This window comes from Lampris incognitus, chromosome 9, assembly GCF_029633865.1.
Source record: "Lampris incognitus isolate fLamInc1 chromosome 9, fLamInc1.hap2, whole genome shotgun sequence".
Lineage (NCBI taxonomy): Eukaryota > Metazoa > Chordata > Actinopteri > Lampriformes > Lampridae > Lampris > Lampris incognitus.
In genome coordinates this window covers 28,656,895-28,675,716 of record NC_079219.1, presented here as the reverse complement: position 1 = coordinate 28,675,716, position 18,822 = coordinate 28,656,895, and the positions used below count along the sequence as shown (strand labels likewise).

The window sequence follows — 18,822 nt, the reverse complement described above, 5'->3', positions numbered from 1 at the left end:
TCATGCCTCTGTATAGAAAAAAAAATGCACACGATTATGGCACCTGACCTAACAAAGTAATAAATGTAGCACTTACACTTGTATTATTGTTCTTGAGTCACCTACTTCCCCTCCATCGCCAATGGTTAGTGAATCATACCCAATCTCCAAGTCAAATTCCTCGAAGTTGATCTGGATAACCTGTTTTAAAATATAGGCCTTTTTTAATGCTCATCAGTACTAGTAATACTTCATAACATGTCATCATTACTGCCATAGTCACATTGTCTATGTCTGTCAATGCACATGCGGCCAGCCACCTAGCACATAGGAGCTGATATACTGATCTGTGCCTTAGAAGACTCAAGGGAGTTTCCCCTATGGATTTCAAGATAAATAAAATAATTTTGTCTAACAGTTTACCCCACAACTGCCTAAAAAAACAAATTCTATGAATTTATAAGAACAAACCCTCTCAATGAGTTGAACAAAAACACCAAGTGATTCGAGCAGTATTTTTGAATCACCCAGTGTTTAGTTTATATGAAATGCATAACATACAATACAAGCAGCTGCTCATCTCCATTTTAGAGAGAGTGATTTTTTGACGACAGCTTAACTGTGAGGGCACCAAGCCTATGTAGACAGTATTCATAATCCTTATACATATTTCAATCAGGCAGCTCAGAAAACAGCTGAGATCAGACATTGCTATGAAACCCTACCAGGCACCTCTACCTCCTCATTTTATAATTTAACAAGGTGCATTTACCTACATCCAGGCACTTTCCTTTTCATGAATTATGCAGAAACTATCCCTAAATCTTAAATCACAAGGACTAGAAAAAATTGGCAGCCAAACGTAGTACACATATCCAAACATACCACATTTATTTTGATTGCACAGAGTGCAAAACATACTGTATATTCACCCAATACACCCCCGCATTCGAAGGCCACAATAAACAATCTTCAGGGAGGAATGTGCAAATTGGCAATGGCATGAATTCACATTTGCTTTACAGCACAAATCAAATACTCAGAAGCGATAATGGTCAGATGTAATTTTAGAGTCTCTGTTGAGAAAAAGTAATTAATTGTCCATCCATATACACTTGTTCATATATCTTTGTCAGCTGTTACGCAGTTATTCATTTTCTCCTCTCACTGAATGTACATAACATCACAAAAGATAACATATTCAGTGATTACACTGACAACAGCTTCCAGTCATTACAATTAGGTGAAAATGGGGAGCCTACTGCAGGGAAAATGCACAATAAAGCTGTGGCTTCCCAGCCTATGCTTTGGTGTCACGGACTTTGTGAATGTTGCAATGACATGCATTGCACATCTGTTAATGCCAGCAGCTAAAGCCGCACATGATGGCCACTTGCTTCTCATCCTTGGCAGCCAACTTCTTCAGATCTTGGGGAGAACCATGCTTGCAGAATCCGCATGTATAATAACCTCTTTATGATCCACGCATGATGTATAATTACCATAATAACACTAATAGACAAAGTTTAAGTACCAAGGAAATGGCTTGTTTGCCTAGTAGAGGGCAATGCAGTTCTCAACTACAGCACTTCACGGGACTTGCAGATCCTGAACAAGGGTTCGTTGGTTGTTTATCGTTCATTAGCACAATTAGTCTACACCATGAAAATCCCCCACCATCACTGGATGGAATATCAACAGACAGCCAGATGTAATGTGCTGTGCGAGAGCAGTAATGAACATTAGGGAAACAGCTTTGACCTCTTCACTTTGGGGAACAGCTGGTTTCTATAAATCATTACTTCTCTCCATCTCGTTTCCACGGCTGAACAAAGAAGACTTTACAGCACCTAGATTGGTAGTGGAGTAAGAACTGGTACTACACTGCATCATACCCATGGCTAGGATTAAGGGACAATAACTGTGAGCTCAATTCATAACGCATACATTTGTATTTAAACTTTACGTATGAATAAATATACAAGAAGGAAGCGCATGATGAATAGTCTATCCTCTGTGGATATAGTATTCTAATTAGAGTATTCTTATGGTATTCTTAAGGTGAGTGTTCTGTGGTTTAGAAACCAGAAAAATGGTAAATGTATGTGCATGCAAACTAATGTGGGGCTCGTACAAATTCTTGGATTGCCATCAGTGGTACATTTCAAAATTGATGGCACTGATGGCATTTGATGGTACATTTGATGCCACTGATCAAATGTTCTGAATTTATTTGTTAGATACCCTTAGCACAAAGAAACAATTCTGATGCAGATCTTATTAATACTGTTGAGGAGACAACTACCTATTGTGACACAGAATTACTCTCACGCAAAATTAATGATCTTAATTGCAAATATTATGAATTAAAAGTATCCACAACAATACATAAAATAGATACATAAAGCAAAAGCTATGCCAGAGGTCCCCCATCATGCAGCTAACCTTTTAGCAGCCACTGTTTTCTAAACAGTGGAAAACCATACTTGAGTCTCTCAATAACCAGGTTCCATGATTGTTCATCTCATCTTCTGGGGGCTGATTTTTAAAGGAATTTCTAAATTTTCCAACCAATTCCTCATACTGTAAACAATAGGGACCTCCAAGATTTATATATCCTTAAGACCACATATTTTGCTTATTGTTCCCCTTGAGTTAACTTGGGATAAATGAGGCTTTGTGTGCTGGGATCCAGAACAGGGCACTGACCTGTTTCTGGTGGGTCTCCACATGACAAATATAGCAATGTGTTTTCATTAGACTCCCTCACAGAGTGGGAGTAAGGTACTCAGATATGTATCACAAGCTAATTAAAGACTGTGGCTCCTCCATTTTAAATCAAGTCAATTTTATTTGTATAGCCTAATATCCCAAATTACAAATTTACTTCAAGGGCTTTACAGCAACACAACATCCTGTCCATAGACCCTCACATCGGATAAGGAACAACTCCCTAAAAAAATAAACCTTTAACAGGGAGACTTTTTTATTTATTTATTTTTTTACCTTGTTTGGATCGCTGGCAGTGATGATCCAGACACACTGGGAGTTACTCTCGTACTGAATAGGAAAATTAGGGGACGTGAACGTCCCTGATGGACCGTGGAGGTTCGACCCACATGTTTTCACTGCAACATATAGATAATAAACTAAAAATATTTAAAGGATACAGAGATTCACAATATCACAGGAAAAAGATGGTCAGTAAAAATAGACAGCCATAGGGAGCAATAAATTCAGGCTATACGCTGATGAAAAATGTGCTCGCCAGAAGGTAGCATAATAATTCCTGTACCCTATTATGCCAGAAAAGGTAATGTATTGCATTCACGAATAGAGAGAAGGTCTATGACTTGAGTTCCCATGAATCAAATTGTAAAGGGGTTCTCTGCGTATTATGAAACATACTAAACAGCAAGTGCAGCGTATTTGTACAGAAGTGAAGAGTGCTGGTGCAGAGGCTTTCATACATAATTAACAGAATTTAACTTTCCTCAGTGTGGATGGAGCCTATTTCCAGAGGCGCTGTCTTAATCAAACAAATTTATTTGCTTCTCAGACAGTTTGCTCACCCTTGCAGACAGGCCGGTGGTCACTCCAAGCAGCGAAGACCTCAGCGACGCGCTGGCAGGTAATAGTTTTGGAGCCCTGCAACACGTGGTCTTCATCACAGCTGAACTGAGCAGTTGCTCCAATGCTGAAAAGACAAAAATTACTAAAATGTGAAAAGCAATCATTAAAAATGAAACATCAAGACAGGTGCACAGGCCCAGATGCACTTTAGATTGGTTAGATAAAAGAAAAAAATAAAGAACAGATAAAGGATTGAGAGAACAAATAAATAATCACATTAAATTTATTAAAATAACAATACTTTCTTAGTCAAAAAGAAACAATAGTATTGCTACATGCTGTTGGTGCCTTTTGCACAACTAAGGGAAAAAAACAAAACTCATGTCATGATACTTCTGTGTCCAGTATGTGCTGTGTGAGTCCAGCGGGATGCAGCATACGAGCTGTTCTAATCAGAGACACAGTAAGGTACCTTAACATGTGGTGGGAGAGTTTAACTTCTATCAAGAAGGGACTTGAGACCGGACTGAACTGTGGCTGATAAGTAAACCTCAGAGGCTAGTCAGCTCCTGCGCAGAGCGAGGGCCATTCTTAAGCACAAGTTGAGGAGACGTAATAAACCCTTAGGCACCTGCTTTTTCCAAACACCAATCAAGTTGACACAAGTGCTAATTCAAGTACCTGCCACTCTGAAGACTACTTTGGAACCTGGTGTATATTTCTGTCTAGTTTTTCTCTCTCAGTGTTTCTAAAATGTTGCACCAGCAAACCTCTTTGGATGCAAGGTGAAAGTGAGTTCATTAAAGGCTCTGAGCTAAATACACTTCAGAACTCGGACAGTATTGTTTCTGCGAATTACATGAGACAACAAAGCTTTTAGTCCTCGGTTCTATCTGCTACTTGTCGTAGGTGACCGGCTGACATAAGCAATGTCCCAAACATTTATTCTTCTGTTTTTGTAGAATAACCAATGGTTTTATCTGAGGCTTGAATATGATATTAACGTGTAACATATTGAATTGAATAAAATATACCATCTTAGCAATCAGCTCTCCATTCTCTAGTGCTCTTCTGAATAATCTACCAAGGATTAGATGGGGTCAGTGGACAAAGTTTTGACTACACCACGCAACTCGACTATTAACAATTATCACTTCTTTTTTCCCCTCTCTTCAATAACCTGGGGATATGATGGGGTCTGTGTGTGAGTGTGTTTGTGTGCGAGTGTGTTTGTGTGTCTGGGTCGTGGGGGTGTGTGAGTGACATTTTGAATCTGCAGCATGTCATGGTAGGCAATAGATTGTCATCTGCTCCCAGACTCTCCTCGGCTCCATCCGAGCCCTCGTCTCAGCTCCCTGCCCACTGACCTGAAATCAGAGCCGATCCGTTTGCCATTCTCCGGCTCCCCTGGGTCCGGGCAGTAATTAGACACCTGTTTGATTCCTCCCTCGTTCACTGAGCAAGAAAGACAAGGACCAAGAATAAATTTGAGAGATGGAGCCACCCTGATTGCCACACACTTTCTTGACACAGCCACTAAAGTCACATTGTTGAACTAGGAGCTGAATTACTTTCAGTAAGAACATCGAAAAGGCCGGTAGCTTGTAACAAATTGTGGTTCCAGGAATCAAAAGGAGTCAAACCCATCCCATCTCTTGCCAAAGCTTTTTCATTGCCAGGTATTTGGCCCTGGTGCTGTGGATAAACACTATTATTGAATGTTATCAGTGATTGCAAAGGAAAAAACGCTACTCTCTTCCCTGAGCTAAACAAAATATAAAGGATCTACCTAGCCCTAACAGAGACTAAGAGGATTAAATAACCTTCAACTGCATTACAGCAGCCAAAATAATCACTCAGTGGTACTCTCCATACATACTGATGGTTTAAGTACTCGAGATAAAGCTTTGCGGGTAGGGTGAAATACATAGCCTTCGCAAAAATGAACAAACACATATGTGGCTGGGAATGAGGATAAACGTTTTATGTGTATGTGTGTGTGTGTATGTGTGTGTGTGTGTGTGTGTGTGTGTGCGTGCGTGCGTGCGTGCGCACGCGCACGTGCATGCCTGGGTGAGATAAAAAAACAACAAATAACTCTAAAAGCAACGCACAACTCTCTTTCGCAAAGAAAAGCATGCGCTGAATATAAAACCCATAAAATATGCAATACTGTAACTTCACAAGAAGACATTACACACAAATTCATTTTTAAAATGAGACGCTATAAAGTTATTGACTTGACACTTCTTTCACTTCAAAAGCTCATTAGATTCGAAGTTAATTGAGGCGGGTAATAATACAGTTATCGGTTCAGTTATAGAGCATGCTCACACATGGTATAGTATATGTGCAATCTTTTCACAGTCCTTTTAACTGACGTGTTGTTGAGAAGAAGAGATTCTAGCCCACTGCATTATTCATGCCTCTGTTTGAAACCGGGTTCACGACACGTAAGATAATGAAGATTACAACCAGTTATCGTTTAAGTGTTTAGCACATCGTAGAATTAAACAGAATTATGTTTGTGAATAGATTATCTTAATGATAGCGTTCAGTGAGATATTAGAAGGCATTCACTTCACTCTGAAAGATGCACAAATCCTCTGCTAAGTGACGGTCACCCAGCCTCAACTATAGCTGTGCACGTTGGTCACACAGCAAACGAACTGCAGTTTGAAGCCTTGGGTCGGATTTATTCCTTGGGCAGGAGGGATGAGAGACCGAGTTTTGAAAGGAGAGCTGGTTAGTGGCTGGTGGCATCTGATCAAGTTTATTTGCTCCAAAGTACAGTATGTAACTAGGTCTGATGTAGCTGAGCACATTTCGGTCAGGACACAGAGTCCAGGGACAATGGGGGGAAAATAGGTTGTTGGAAAGAAAAAAAGACTGCACTTCTGCAAAATCTAGTACTGTAGCTTAATATTTTCACCAAATGGCTGCAGCAAAAAAGAGACGAGAAAGAAACAAAGACCGAGAACACAATCCCTGAATAAATAAAAAATACAAACAATGAAAACATTTGCATAAGAAAAATAAAAGACTTACTCAAAGACAGTTTGTTAGTGTTGTCCTTTCCCGGTAATAATTTTACCCCTCTGGATTTTAGCTCCCCAGAGCTTTTCACTGGTTGAGAGCAATAAAAAGAGTTCATTAGATAAAAGAAGTTACAGTATTAGATGTGAGAAGATACAGTACAAGTGTTTCTTTCTCTGGGTAATGCTTACGGAGAACAACAAAATGTAATTGCAATCTGTGTGCATCCCTTATGCCAAGAAATGGGGCGATTGCCCAGGATGCACTGTTGAGGGCTGAACTGACAGCTCCATAAAACCGAAATTAGATTTTCTCACTTGTTTGTGCTCATAAGTCAAGCAGAACAGTGATGAACAATTGATGAAAACTGATTTGCCAGGGCGGGTTTTACTTTTATAAGGGGGAATCAAAGAGCCTGAGGACTACACTGTTGAATATCCTTCAGTTGCTAATTGAACACAGCGGGGACCGGATTTCATATAAAAGCCAGGTGATGCAAGCAGCTGTCATGATTTTTGAGGTGTCAACAGAGCATTTGGGAGCAATGAATGATGTGTTACACAAACAAAAAAAGCGCACGTTTTATCTCAAAAAGACTTGCATAGTTGTCGTTCCCTAGACTTTATATTAAAGTCAACTCATCAGTTCCAAGTGTTACACAGGAAATTTGGGACTGTGTGTATTAAGTGACTGGGTAACGCAGTTAATGTTCACAAAACCATGCAAAAAAAAAAAAAAAAAAAGGGATTAAGTCCACATCTTCCCTGTCCCCAAATGACAAAGAAATTGCCCTTTACATCGTGAATGACACATGGAGGAAATTAAGTATTGCAAAACACTCCTGCAGCAGATGAGAATTGTGATTATTCATGCCACTGATTTTATGTCTTCATTTAGGATGAGTTGCCATGTATGCAGGTAGCCGGTAGAAAAGCTCCTTATAAAAGATTTTAACAAGGAATTTGCAGGCTTCCATGCCTGGTTTGCAACTGGATTACGCCTCGTCTATGACGAAATTTAAATAGATATGTATATATATATATATATATATATATATATATATATATATATATATATATATATATATATATATATATATATATATATTTATGCACTGACTTGAAAAGGCATGCCACTAAACAATGTCAGGGTAATGGATAATCGAATCACCCGAGTTGTGTTTTCATAAGTGAGGAACTGTATACAGTATTTATCTCACAAATATTCGATCGGCAAGAGCCTTTGATGTCAGGGTTTGAAGCTAGACACTACTCATACTACCTTTGCCTTCAACAGAAGGGGTAGATTGATGAAACTGTTTGATATTCAGCTGACAAAGATCAAAAAACACCTTTCGTAATTACACTGTATTTTTTTCACCAACAGTCCCTTTTCGCTCAAGTAGGGGGCTCTCCTATTATGATCTGCAAATTAAATAATCAGGTCTTACCTTGATACTGCGCCCTGAAGCCTTTATGGCGGTGGTTGCTCTCTGTCACAAAATGCAGCCGTAGCCAGTTTTTGTTGCTGATGATGGGTGCTGGAATATTCATTCCAGACAGCCTGGGTGAGAGGAAACAGAGAAGACAGAAAACACATGACATCGGCATTCAAAGGACTGCAACGGGTTCCCCAGTCACTGACGCCGACGTGACTCCATAAGGCTTTAAAGAAGACTCTTAACCGTTTCAGATATGTGGATAAAACAGATGACTGAATGGAAAACAAGAAATTGTAAAGACAAAAAAAAGACATGTAAAATATGGGATTCTCAGTTACCCCTTCAGCGTAGCATAAGAGGCATTTACAGCTCAGCACGGCACATCTCAGGACAGCGCGTGTTGTTCCTTCACTGTTTATTTGCTGTGCTTACTGAGAAAACTGTGTCCTGAAAATGAAGCCAGCTTGTCCCTGAAACCCAGAAATGCCTTCCCCTACACTGAGCCTTCATGTCATTGTTTGTGTATGTCCTTGTGTGAGCATCTATGTTTGTCAGTACATTTGCGCGTGCGCCTGGAGAGAGAGAGTGTGTGTGTAGGTGTGTGTGTGTGTGTGTGTGTGTGTGTGTGCACGTGCGCACGTGCATGCGCACGCACGTTTGTTGTGTATGCATGTATTCGTTCCTGCATATGTTCATCTGTCTATGTGAATAACTGTCTGGCTTGTGTGCCTCTATAGGGGGCTGTTCAGACCTGGTAATAAAATGTGTCCTGGGTGATCCAATCCCAAGTGGACAGACAGCTCTTAAGTACAGGGCTGAAAGTACACAATGCATCCTGAAGAGATTCAATCACTCAGTACACTTTCGGAGGTAGCCTGGGCCAGATATGTCCACATATTTAGTGTAGTCTGGACACAAATGTGCCCTTGTCCACACTGAAGGACTGCCTAGTCATCAGCATACATGGATGTGTCTGGTCATGTGACCATGGGATTCCTGAGAGATGGAGTCAGTATCACTATCAATCCCATCAGCTGCACGGGACCAAAAAAAATAAAAATTCAACAGGAGTTTGCAAGAGGAATAATTAAAAAGTGAATTTATATTTTGCTTTGACTATACGGGGTTTTCTATATGCCTTTTTTTTTTTTTTTGCTCTGGTTTCGTGAGTAGCAGTGTGTGTCATACATGGGTTAAAAGGGGAAAAAAAGGAAAAATAAAAGTCCAGACAGCAATAATCTGCATGAAAATTAAGTGGGACAAACGAGAGAGGGGATGGCCAGAATCTCAAATCATTGCATAGCACAATAAGCCTCGTCTACTTTTTTAATAATAATACGAGTAACATTATTAATAATAATGGGTGGGCCGAAATCATTTTTGTAACTTCAGCTGGACTAAAACAAGACAGGAGAATTTCATTTTTGCATACTCTTGTGGCCTTGTCCACAATATCTGAGCATTTGAAAAGTACATATATTAACAGTGCACCAGACATTTTGAGTGCTTTGGTTTGCAAAGACCAAGGCAAGAACAGAATGGAAGGGTACATAATGTTGGAGTTTGATATATCACATACACAGAAGCTATACATTGTTATTTGCATACTGACCAGGGAGTGGTCTATCGAGATGCATTTGAAACATTATAATGCCAGGTGGAAAGAGCAATCTGTCTCACCTAGATCTAGACACAATCTGGATGTGCCTGCATATAAAATATCAGGTCTGAGCAGGCCCTTAGTATAGTTTGTCACCCTGCCTATGTCAATGCCTGAGATGAGACCTATTAACCAGTGTGTAGCCACAGCTTCAGGGACACTGTAATCATGGGATCCGGGGCTGCCAGAGGCCTTCTCATTTGTCTGGTTAACCAGCCCCGGCTTCTATCTACTGCCTGACAATCCGTACACCCCGCCCTGTCTTAGTACAGTCAATAGCACACAATGCCACTGTGGCTATTAAACAGAGGCTTGGGACAGGCTGAGGAAGAACAAGATGCAGCTGAGCTCACTGTGCCTAAACTGGCTGGTTGGAGACAAAAAGTACGGCGTGTACAACTGTGTGTGTGTGTGTGTGTGTGTGTGTGTGTGTGTGTGTGTGTGTGTGTGTGTGTGTGTGTGTGTGTGTGTGCGCCTGTCAGTGTAATGTTAAGGTCGGTTCGGAGGAGTATGGTACGGATGATTTTGGTTTATGAGAATGGTTGTTTTATATAATTGCCTTGGCATTTACAGCAGCCATCAAAGGCGGTAATGGGAACGGAAGGGAAAGGAAAGAAGGGGGGCATTGAGAGAGGGCAAAAACGCGATAGGGAAGCATAGACGAGCTGTGTGTGTGTGTGGGGGGGGGGTTACCCATAAGATGTAACTCCCCTTGACATTTGATTTCATTTTGATAATCCTGATGTCTGGTATTTTGATTCCATCTTGTTGAACAAGGCCTTTTGGCGAAAAACAAAAAAATCAGGTATCTGTCTGGCTCAAATTACATTCCTGTGCATGCCTCCCAGGATCTCTAGTTGATCAACAAGCCAGATGTGGGTGTCCGGGTAGTGTAGCAGTCTATTCCGTTGCCTACCAACACAGGGATCGCCGGCTCGAGTCCCCGTGTTACCTCCGGCTTGGTCGGGCATCCCTACAGACACAATTGGCCGTATCTGCGGGTGGGAAGCCGGATCTGGGTATATGTCCTGGTCGCTGCACTAGCGCCTCCTGTGGTCTGTCGGGATGCCTGTTCGGGGGGGGGACTGGGGGGAATAGCGTGATCCTCCCACGTGCTACGCCCCCCTGCTAAAACTCCTCACTGTCAGGTGAAAAGAAGCTGCTGGCGACTCCACATGTATCAGAGGCATGTGGTAGTCTGCAGCCCTCCCCGGCTTGACAGGGGGTAGAGTAGTGACCGGGAGTGGGGTAATTGGCCGGATACAATTGGGGAGAAAAGGGGGAGGGGGGATTCCAAAAAGCAAAAAAAAAAGCTCGATATGATTTTTGAAAGCTTACACATAGGGAGATGATGGCAGCTCCCAAGAGGGGTGTGAAAGGTAATTGGATTTCACACAAAAGTTGACCTTTCTCACACTGTGCTGTTGATTAAATAATAATGACACAAGTATAAGGACGGAATGAAAAAGAGCAGCACTCATATAAGTGAGCCACTTACAAGAAAATGGCTATGTACATGTTTCCTGTAGCCTTAGCTCACAAGTTATTCTAGGATTTCTGCAATAAGTCTCCATAAAAATGAATAATAACAATAAAGAGCCCCTCCAACACAGATGCACCAGTCCTCCAGGTAGAATAGAAGTGGCATTACAAATCTAACAGCTGTGGAGGTGAATATACTACAGCCGCAAAGGCAAACTGTAGAGGAGCGTCTGAAATGTGGTCTGTCATCTACAATAAATAAAGGCTCAGTGACAATTTACATAGGCCTTGTTCCAGTGTACTATCACCTGCATCAACAAATGGAAAGGTACACAAAATTACCTAAATTACCTCTTCCTCAGACAATGTTTTCTGAAGTCTAACTACCCAATCAGTACAAAGTGTAATGCCAACATTTCCTTCTGTTTTAGAAATTATTTTGTTTTGTGTCTGAGAGTAAAGGTGAGAGATTATATTATTTTAGACTATATATTATTTTGCCAGCAAATACTGTGTTTGTCCATCTACTTCTAAATTCAACCATTTTCTTGACTACCTGGTATGTTAATGGTTTGTGTGACATGGCTGCTCAAATTTCTATTGGGCTACATCCCATGGCATTGATCTGCTTTTTCTAATATCCAACTCACCATAGCTATAATAAAATCAAATAAATTACTTGTTGAAAATATACCGACAAGTCTCTTTAAAATTATAACAATAAATGAGCGATTTTTGGTGACGCAACGCAGTCCACTGTTTTCATATTGCATCTCAAATGCATTTAAAGTGACAAAAGATGAGAAATTCAAGTTGGAAAAACAAATTCCTCACATAATGCAATATAATTCTGTCTCTGTGGACTCATCTGTCTATTTGTTCCCACATTTGGATGCAATATGGTTTCTCAGAGATTGCTTGTTGGCATGAGTGCAGTGTTTTTATGGGCTTGGTTTCATCCAAGATTTAGTTTCCCCCAATATTATTGATTCAGAATTCTCAAGGACAAACGGTGGATTTCGATACAAGTGCAAATCACAGGAAAATCCACAGTGTTTTCAAAATACTCTCTGAGTGAGCTGTATCAAGTAATTTGACAGGATGAGGGGTTTGGAGGGGACGTGAAAGCCTCATTAATATCTCACATTAACAAGTCTCTAAGTGCTGGTAGCATGAGCAAAAAAGCTACAGGTTCAGGTTGGCATTAGACAAAATGAGGTTACAGGTGTGTGTGTGTGTGTATAAGAGTGTGCGACGCATGAACCAAGCTTGTACTGCTATGTATCAAAAGTGTTTTTCCTACATCTATATTGATATTCCGCTCCTCAGTTGTTGAGCACTTTTATCAACTGTTTTTTTTCCCCCGGACGGTCTCCGGGAAAAAAAAAAGCGCTATCTATCTATCTATCTATCTATCTATCTATCTATCTATCTATATATATATATATATATATATACACACACACACACACACAGACAGACAGATACATATATACTCAACATTTAAGACAATCTTCTTAATTGTGAAAGAGGAAGATAGAGAGGAATTATAGAGTTTTGATCAATTCTCTTTATCAACAAGAGTGACTGATTCAAGAATACAGTATGTTGCAAGTATGTTCATTCTATGTACAAATTCTTCATACCATTGATGTTTCTCAATAATCATGACATTAGTTCAGTGAACCACTGACAGCAGACACTACACATTAATGCCTTACTTCACCTACATTGGTAAGAAAACTGGGCCTTTTGACAATTTATATTCTGGTTGCATTTTATTTAAACTGTCTGAGATAAAACACTGCCATGCTGTGAATTTGTGGGACATGTTTGCAGAGCAAGATCAATCCATCCAAGAAAGAATGAACTGAATTCATTTCAAATGGTAATTTAGCCCAATTCGGTGATTTGGCTGGCGTGCAGCAATTGTCTTGTTTTCCACCTGCCTGGAATAATGAGCCCTCCCTCTGACCACCAGTATGTAGCCATAAAGTTTAAATAGGATTTTGCTTATTCATTCAGCCATGAAAATATTGGCGGCGTGCTTGCTGCAGTAGGAGCATCACAGTTTTGGGGATGAGCTCAGACTGTAGAGCATCAGCCATGTCAGTTACTCCTTAGAAAAATCCCTAGAAATTCCCTGGATGGGAAGCACGCAACAAAAAAAGTCAGAAAACAAAAACACAGTAAAAAGTAGAAACAGAGCACAGTAATAATTTTCAAGCAAAAGAAGCAAACACTTTGATCAAATTTCAAGCTAAAATAAATGCAATGCAACATCCATCAACCCTTTTGGGTTTATGTTGTTTCCATATCTGAGAAAAATTAATGACATGTTATCAACTACTCGTTATTCTTGCCCTTTGTAAGAAATGAAAAAAGGAGAAGGTTTGTACGATCATATTAAAGGCCAAAGGAAAAACAAATGACTGTTTTGATGCCTATGTCATTAGGGCCCCCCAGTTTTTGTCTATTTTCTCTGTGACTGATGTGCAGCTTCACACCCTTATTTATTAACACAACAAAAAGGGAATCAATAGACTCATTTGCAGTTTATCAAGTTGAATATCTAATCAGATATTCAACTGATAAACTCATAAAAGTTGCTAGGTGCCTGCAGAACATGTTTCGTTTCCTATATTCCAAGTTTTTAAGCACTGCGCCAACTAGAATTATCCCAAGCTCCATTTTAATGTGGGTACTGTCCGGGTACCTAAAAAAGACAAGCGTATGACCCAAATGAAGCTGAAATGTCAAACGTTTCAACCGGCCAATCAGAGGGTTGAGACAGAATCATATTATACAGCCCAATTTTTGATTGTTGTTTTTTTTAATAAGCTTTTTTCCAAGATCACGCCCAAGCCTTGGGCAATTTGAAGAATTCATCCATTTTAAGCTGGTGCACAAATATTCTGACTGTGAGGGGATTATGTCAGTACTGAAGAGGGGAAAGGAGAGGAAAAACATTATTGAGAACAGACCAAAAAAAAAAACACTTCTCATAATCAACAATAATTAAATCCATCCATCCATCCATTATCCAAACCGCTTATCCTGCTCTCAGGGTCGTGGGGATGCTGGAGCCTATCCCAGCAGTCATTGGGCGGCAGGCGGGGAGACACCCTGGACAGGCCGCCAGACCATCACAGGGCTGTCGATAAAAAATCTATTTGGATTTTGAATTCAAGTACAGGAGGCACATTAATAATAATAATAATAATAATAATAATAATAACATTTTATTTATCTAGCACTTTGCAAGGTACACAAACAAGCTTTTGCATAAGATAAATTAAACATAAAAGCAACACACCAAAAATATATAACACAGTGATAATCATACATTAAAAGCAATTCTATAAAGGTGAGTTTTTTTCTCACTTAAGTTTTTATTAAGTTTTCAAAAAGATATAAACAGAACAGTACAACTGGATCAACACAAAAAAAGAATACAGTAAAATATACAAACAGATAGAAATAATAATATAAAAAAATAACAATAAATAGTTGTCTGGAAATATTTCAATATTCAAACAAATATTTTAATTAGGCATTCATTTAGTTGGTATCATTTCCCATATAAATGTTCCATTTTCCCCGGTTCTTTTTAAATATATTCTCTTGGACTCTCAAAAGGTATGTAACTTTTTCATAACAAAATGTCTTTGACCGTTTCCATCCACTGTTCTTGTTTTGGGGTGTTAACATTAAGCCAATTTTTGGTAACGGCTTTCTTACTTGTTGCAAGTAAAACGTTAGTCAAGTAGAGCTCTTCTCTCATCACAACATCATCAGTGTTACCAAAATACATCACAGGGCAGGTGTTTGAGATTTAATATTCCAAAATATTGCTGATACCTACATTTATGTTCTCCCAATATAACCTTATCTTTGTGCATTTCCAGAAAATATGAGTGGTCAGCCTCCATGCTCCCACACAGCCTCCAACACTGTTGTGCAGCAAGTTGCCTTCTTTTTATTTTGGGTGTTATGAAAAAGTGAGTTAAATTCTTCCAGCAGAATTCCCTCCATATTTGTGAGTTTGTGGATGTACACTGTGTCTCACACATTTGGTACCATTCTTCCTCTGTTATTTGAATCTTTTAACTCTGCTTCCCATTTTGCTTTTATGTAGAGTGCTGAGTCCCCCCTGCTTCCACCCGAAGCTTGGTACAAAGCAGAGATGACCCTAAGCCCCTTCTGTTTGTATGCATCCACAATCACCCCAATCACATTATTTGAGGTTTCACCTGGCTCCTACCTTATCTGTTTTGTAAAGTAGTCTCTTAACTGCATGTATCTAAAAAAGTATTTGTTTTCGAGACCACATTTTGCCTTTAAATCTTGGAAGTTCATAAATTCACCATTTTCTAGAACTGTACACATTGCCGTGATGCCTTTTTGTGCCCATTCTTTGAATATGGGATCATACACCCCTGGCTTAAACTTTAAGTCATATGCAAACCACCTTAGTGTGCGAAACCCTCTCTTTAATTTATATTTTTTTACTATAACATTCTATATTTCTAGTGTAAATGCTACTATTGGGTTCATAACATGTTTCATTGCCCTTATTAAATATTTGTCTCCCACCAAAATCTGGGTCTGGTAACCCTGTATCTCCCTTTCCATTTCTTTCCACCCAGATTCATAGTCAGGTCTAAACCAACTGGTCAGAGGTCTGAGTTGGGCTGCATAAAAATATTCCCTAAGATTTGGTAAAGCCATACCCCCTTGCTTTTAGGAAGTTGGAGTGTGGTCAATTTTATTCTTGGCTTTTTGCTGTTCCAAATGAATCTAGAGATGAAAAAAGGCCATGCGAGCCACCTATAAAGGTGAGTTTTGATTTATGATTTGAGCATGGACAGATCAGCACAGTGTCTGATGTGTTTGGGGAGAGAGTGCCATTGAGAAGGCTCTGTTGCCCCAGGTCTGGTGCTTGGTCCTGTGTGATGGAGACAGGAGGTTGGTGTCGGAGGAGCAAAGGCTGCAGGAAGGAGCGGTAGGGTGAGCAGGTCTGTGAGTTAGGAGGGGGTCTGGTTATAGAGGGGTTTGTGAGTGAGGAGAAGGACTTCAAATTGGATCCGTTGTGGGACAGGGAGACAGTGGGGGTTCTGGAGGACAAGGGAGATGTGGTCATGGGAGCAGGAGTGGGTGAGTAGGTGAGCAGCAGAGTTCTGGATGTACTGGAGTTTGTTTTAGGACTTTGTATTATGAGCAGTAGAGAATGTTGTTGTAGTCCAGCATTTCTCAAAGTGTGTGGCACCCCCCGGGGGGGGGGCACAGAGGCATGACTGGGGGCGGGTGTGAACTTGGGGGGGGTGTAGTGCAATACTACTGTTTTGACGTTGGAATATTTTTCAAAGCGGAACAATCAACAAAACGTGTTATCATGAGACAGGGTCTGTAGGTTCTCAGAATGGAGAGATATTTGACAGGGATGAAAAGAAAGACAGGCGATGCCTCTGAGACAATCAAGACTAAGTGCTTAGCTGACAGTTATCAGCCAAAAGCCAAGTTAGGAAAATACGACAAAGCCTATCTTGCCCTTACATTCACAATGAATATGGTGGGAGATGAGGAAAGACCAGTGTGTATTTTATGTCTGAAAACTCTGGCAGCTGGTAGTATGAGACCAAACAAATTAAGAAGACACTTAGAGACATTACACCCCAGTCACGTCAATAAGCCACTCGAGTTCTTTCAGAGAAAACTTGGTGCATACTGTCAGCAGGAACATTGCTTTGTAAAAGCTGCATCAGTGAACAACAAAGCACTAATGGCATCATACAAAGTCGCATACAGAATTGCCCAGTGCAAGAAACCACACACAATAGCAGAGGAGCTCATACTTCATGCGGCTTTAGATATGGTGTTATCTATGTTTGATGAGACAAGTGCCGCAAAACTGAAGGCTGTCCTTCTGTTCAATGATACAGTTGTAAGATGTACTATATTCGACATTTCAAATGACATTGAAGAACAACTCACTGGATGAGGCTACTGACAGCAATAGACTGTTTGTTTATTGCTGATGTTCGCTTTGTCATGTCAGACTCACTGTGTGAGGATTTGCTGTTTTGCAAGTACATCCCAAGTAGAGTGACAGCTGATGAGCTCTTTAGGCTTCTTGACTGTTACCTGACAGAACATGGGCTGAAATGGGAGAACTGTGCAGGCATCTGCAGGGATGGTGCACAGACTATGGCAGGGAAAATTAAGGGATTGAAGGAACTAATCATGAGAATGTCACCAAATGCGCAATGGACGCACTGTGTCATACACAGAGAAGCGCTAGCATCAAGACAGATTAGCCCTGACCTAAACAAGGTTTTGACCAATGTTGTTCCCGTGGTCTATTTCATCAAAACAAGACCCCTGAGAGGGAAGCTGTTCTCTGCACTTTGTGAGGAGATGGGAGCTGAACATTCAGCTGTGTTGTTTCACAGCGAGGCTAAGTGGCTCTCGTGAGGTAAAGTGTTGCGAGTCTTTGAGCTCGGAGAGGAAATGGGAGTGTTTCTGGAGGAGAAGGGTATGCATGAAGTTGCAAGCAAGTTTAGTGATGAACAATTTCTGATCAGTGATATATTTGGATATCTGAATGAATTAAATCTTCAGCTTCAAGGCAGAGACAAGCAACTTCCTCACCTGGTAGACAAGATTAGTGCATTCACTCGAAAGCTTGAGATGTGGGGCAGGCGACTTGATCAAGGAAATACTGATTTCTTTGAGAATCTGAGTGAGTTTGTTGAAACCAGTGATTCTGGAGCCACCACGGGGATGTCATGTCTTAAGGAGCACATCTCTTCCCTGAGAGGATTCTTTCAAAAATACTTCTCAAACAACAGTGCTCAGTATGACTGTTGTGACAGATCCATTCAATGCAGCAGCACCTGCTGATTTCAGCTCTGCTGAAGAGGACCAGTTCATCAAGATGACATCTGACTCCATCCTGAGGCTGAGCTTTACAACTCAGACACTGAGTGAATTCTGCCTTGGTGTTGAGAGGGAGTATCCACTCCCTCTTTCTCAATTTCCAACCCAATTTGTAGTTCTGATTTTGATAGGACAGAGGGCTGTGGGCATTCTGCTTCCCTTCACCACATCCTATGTCTTTGAGGTGGGCTTTTTTACTGTTGCCTCACTTAAAACAAAGTACAGATCTAAGATCAACATTGAGCATGACTTGAGAGTGGCAGTATCAAGCCTGCAACCCCATTTTGAAAAGACGTGCAGTGCAAAACAGGCTCATTGTAGCCACTAACGCAGTGATAAGACTTGAGCTCATACAAATTGACTTGCTCATAATTTTTCCCAAATCTGCATTTGTTATTTTTTTTTGCACATATTGAACTTTATTGTTATTGTTCTAGCAAGGTGATTTTCAAATTTTATTTCGTTTATCTCTAATTTTTTTCAAAAAGCACACAGGCTGATGGAGCAATCCAGTGACAAATGTCACAAAATGAGGTTTGATAAAGTTGAAGTGGAACTTGCATTTGTTATTGGAACAAAAAATTACTGAAAGAAAAGTGAAAGGAATGTTCATGATCTTGATGTTATTTAAATAAAGTTAAACTTGGCCCATTCTGTCACCATTCTGTTGGGGCGGGAGGCATGAAAATGTTCTTCCTCCAAAGGGGGGCAT

General features: G+C 40.3%; 1 protein-coding gene across 1 annotated transcript in view; it reads right to left on the bottom strand.

Annotated features, from left to right (window-relative positions):
* LOC130118211 (CUB and sushi domain-containing protein 3-like) overlaps positions 1-18,822 on the bottom strand; it is a 473,370-nt gene that overhangs the window by 338,645 nt on the left and 115,903 nt on the right. The window contains 6 exon segments of the mRNA XM_056286604.1: positions 77-180; positions 2,986-3,107; positions 3,552-3,676; positions 4,920-5,007; positions 6,601-6,678; positions 8,039-8,151. Coding sequence (XP_056142579.1) covers positions 77-180; positions 2,986-3,107; positions 3,552-3,676; positions 4,920-5,007; positions 6,601-6,678; positions 8,039-8,151 — 630 coding nt within the window.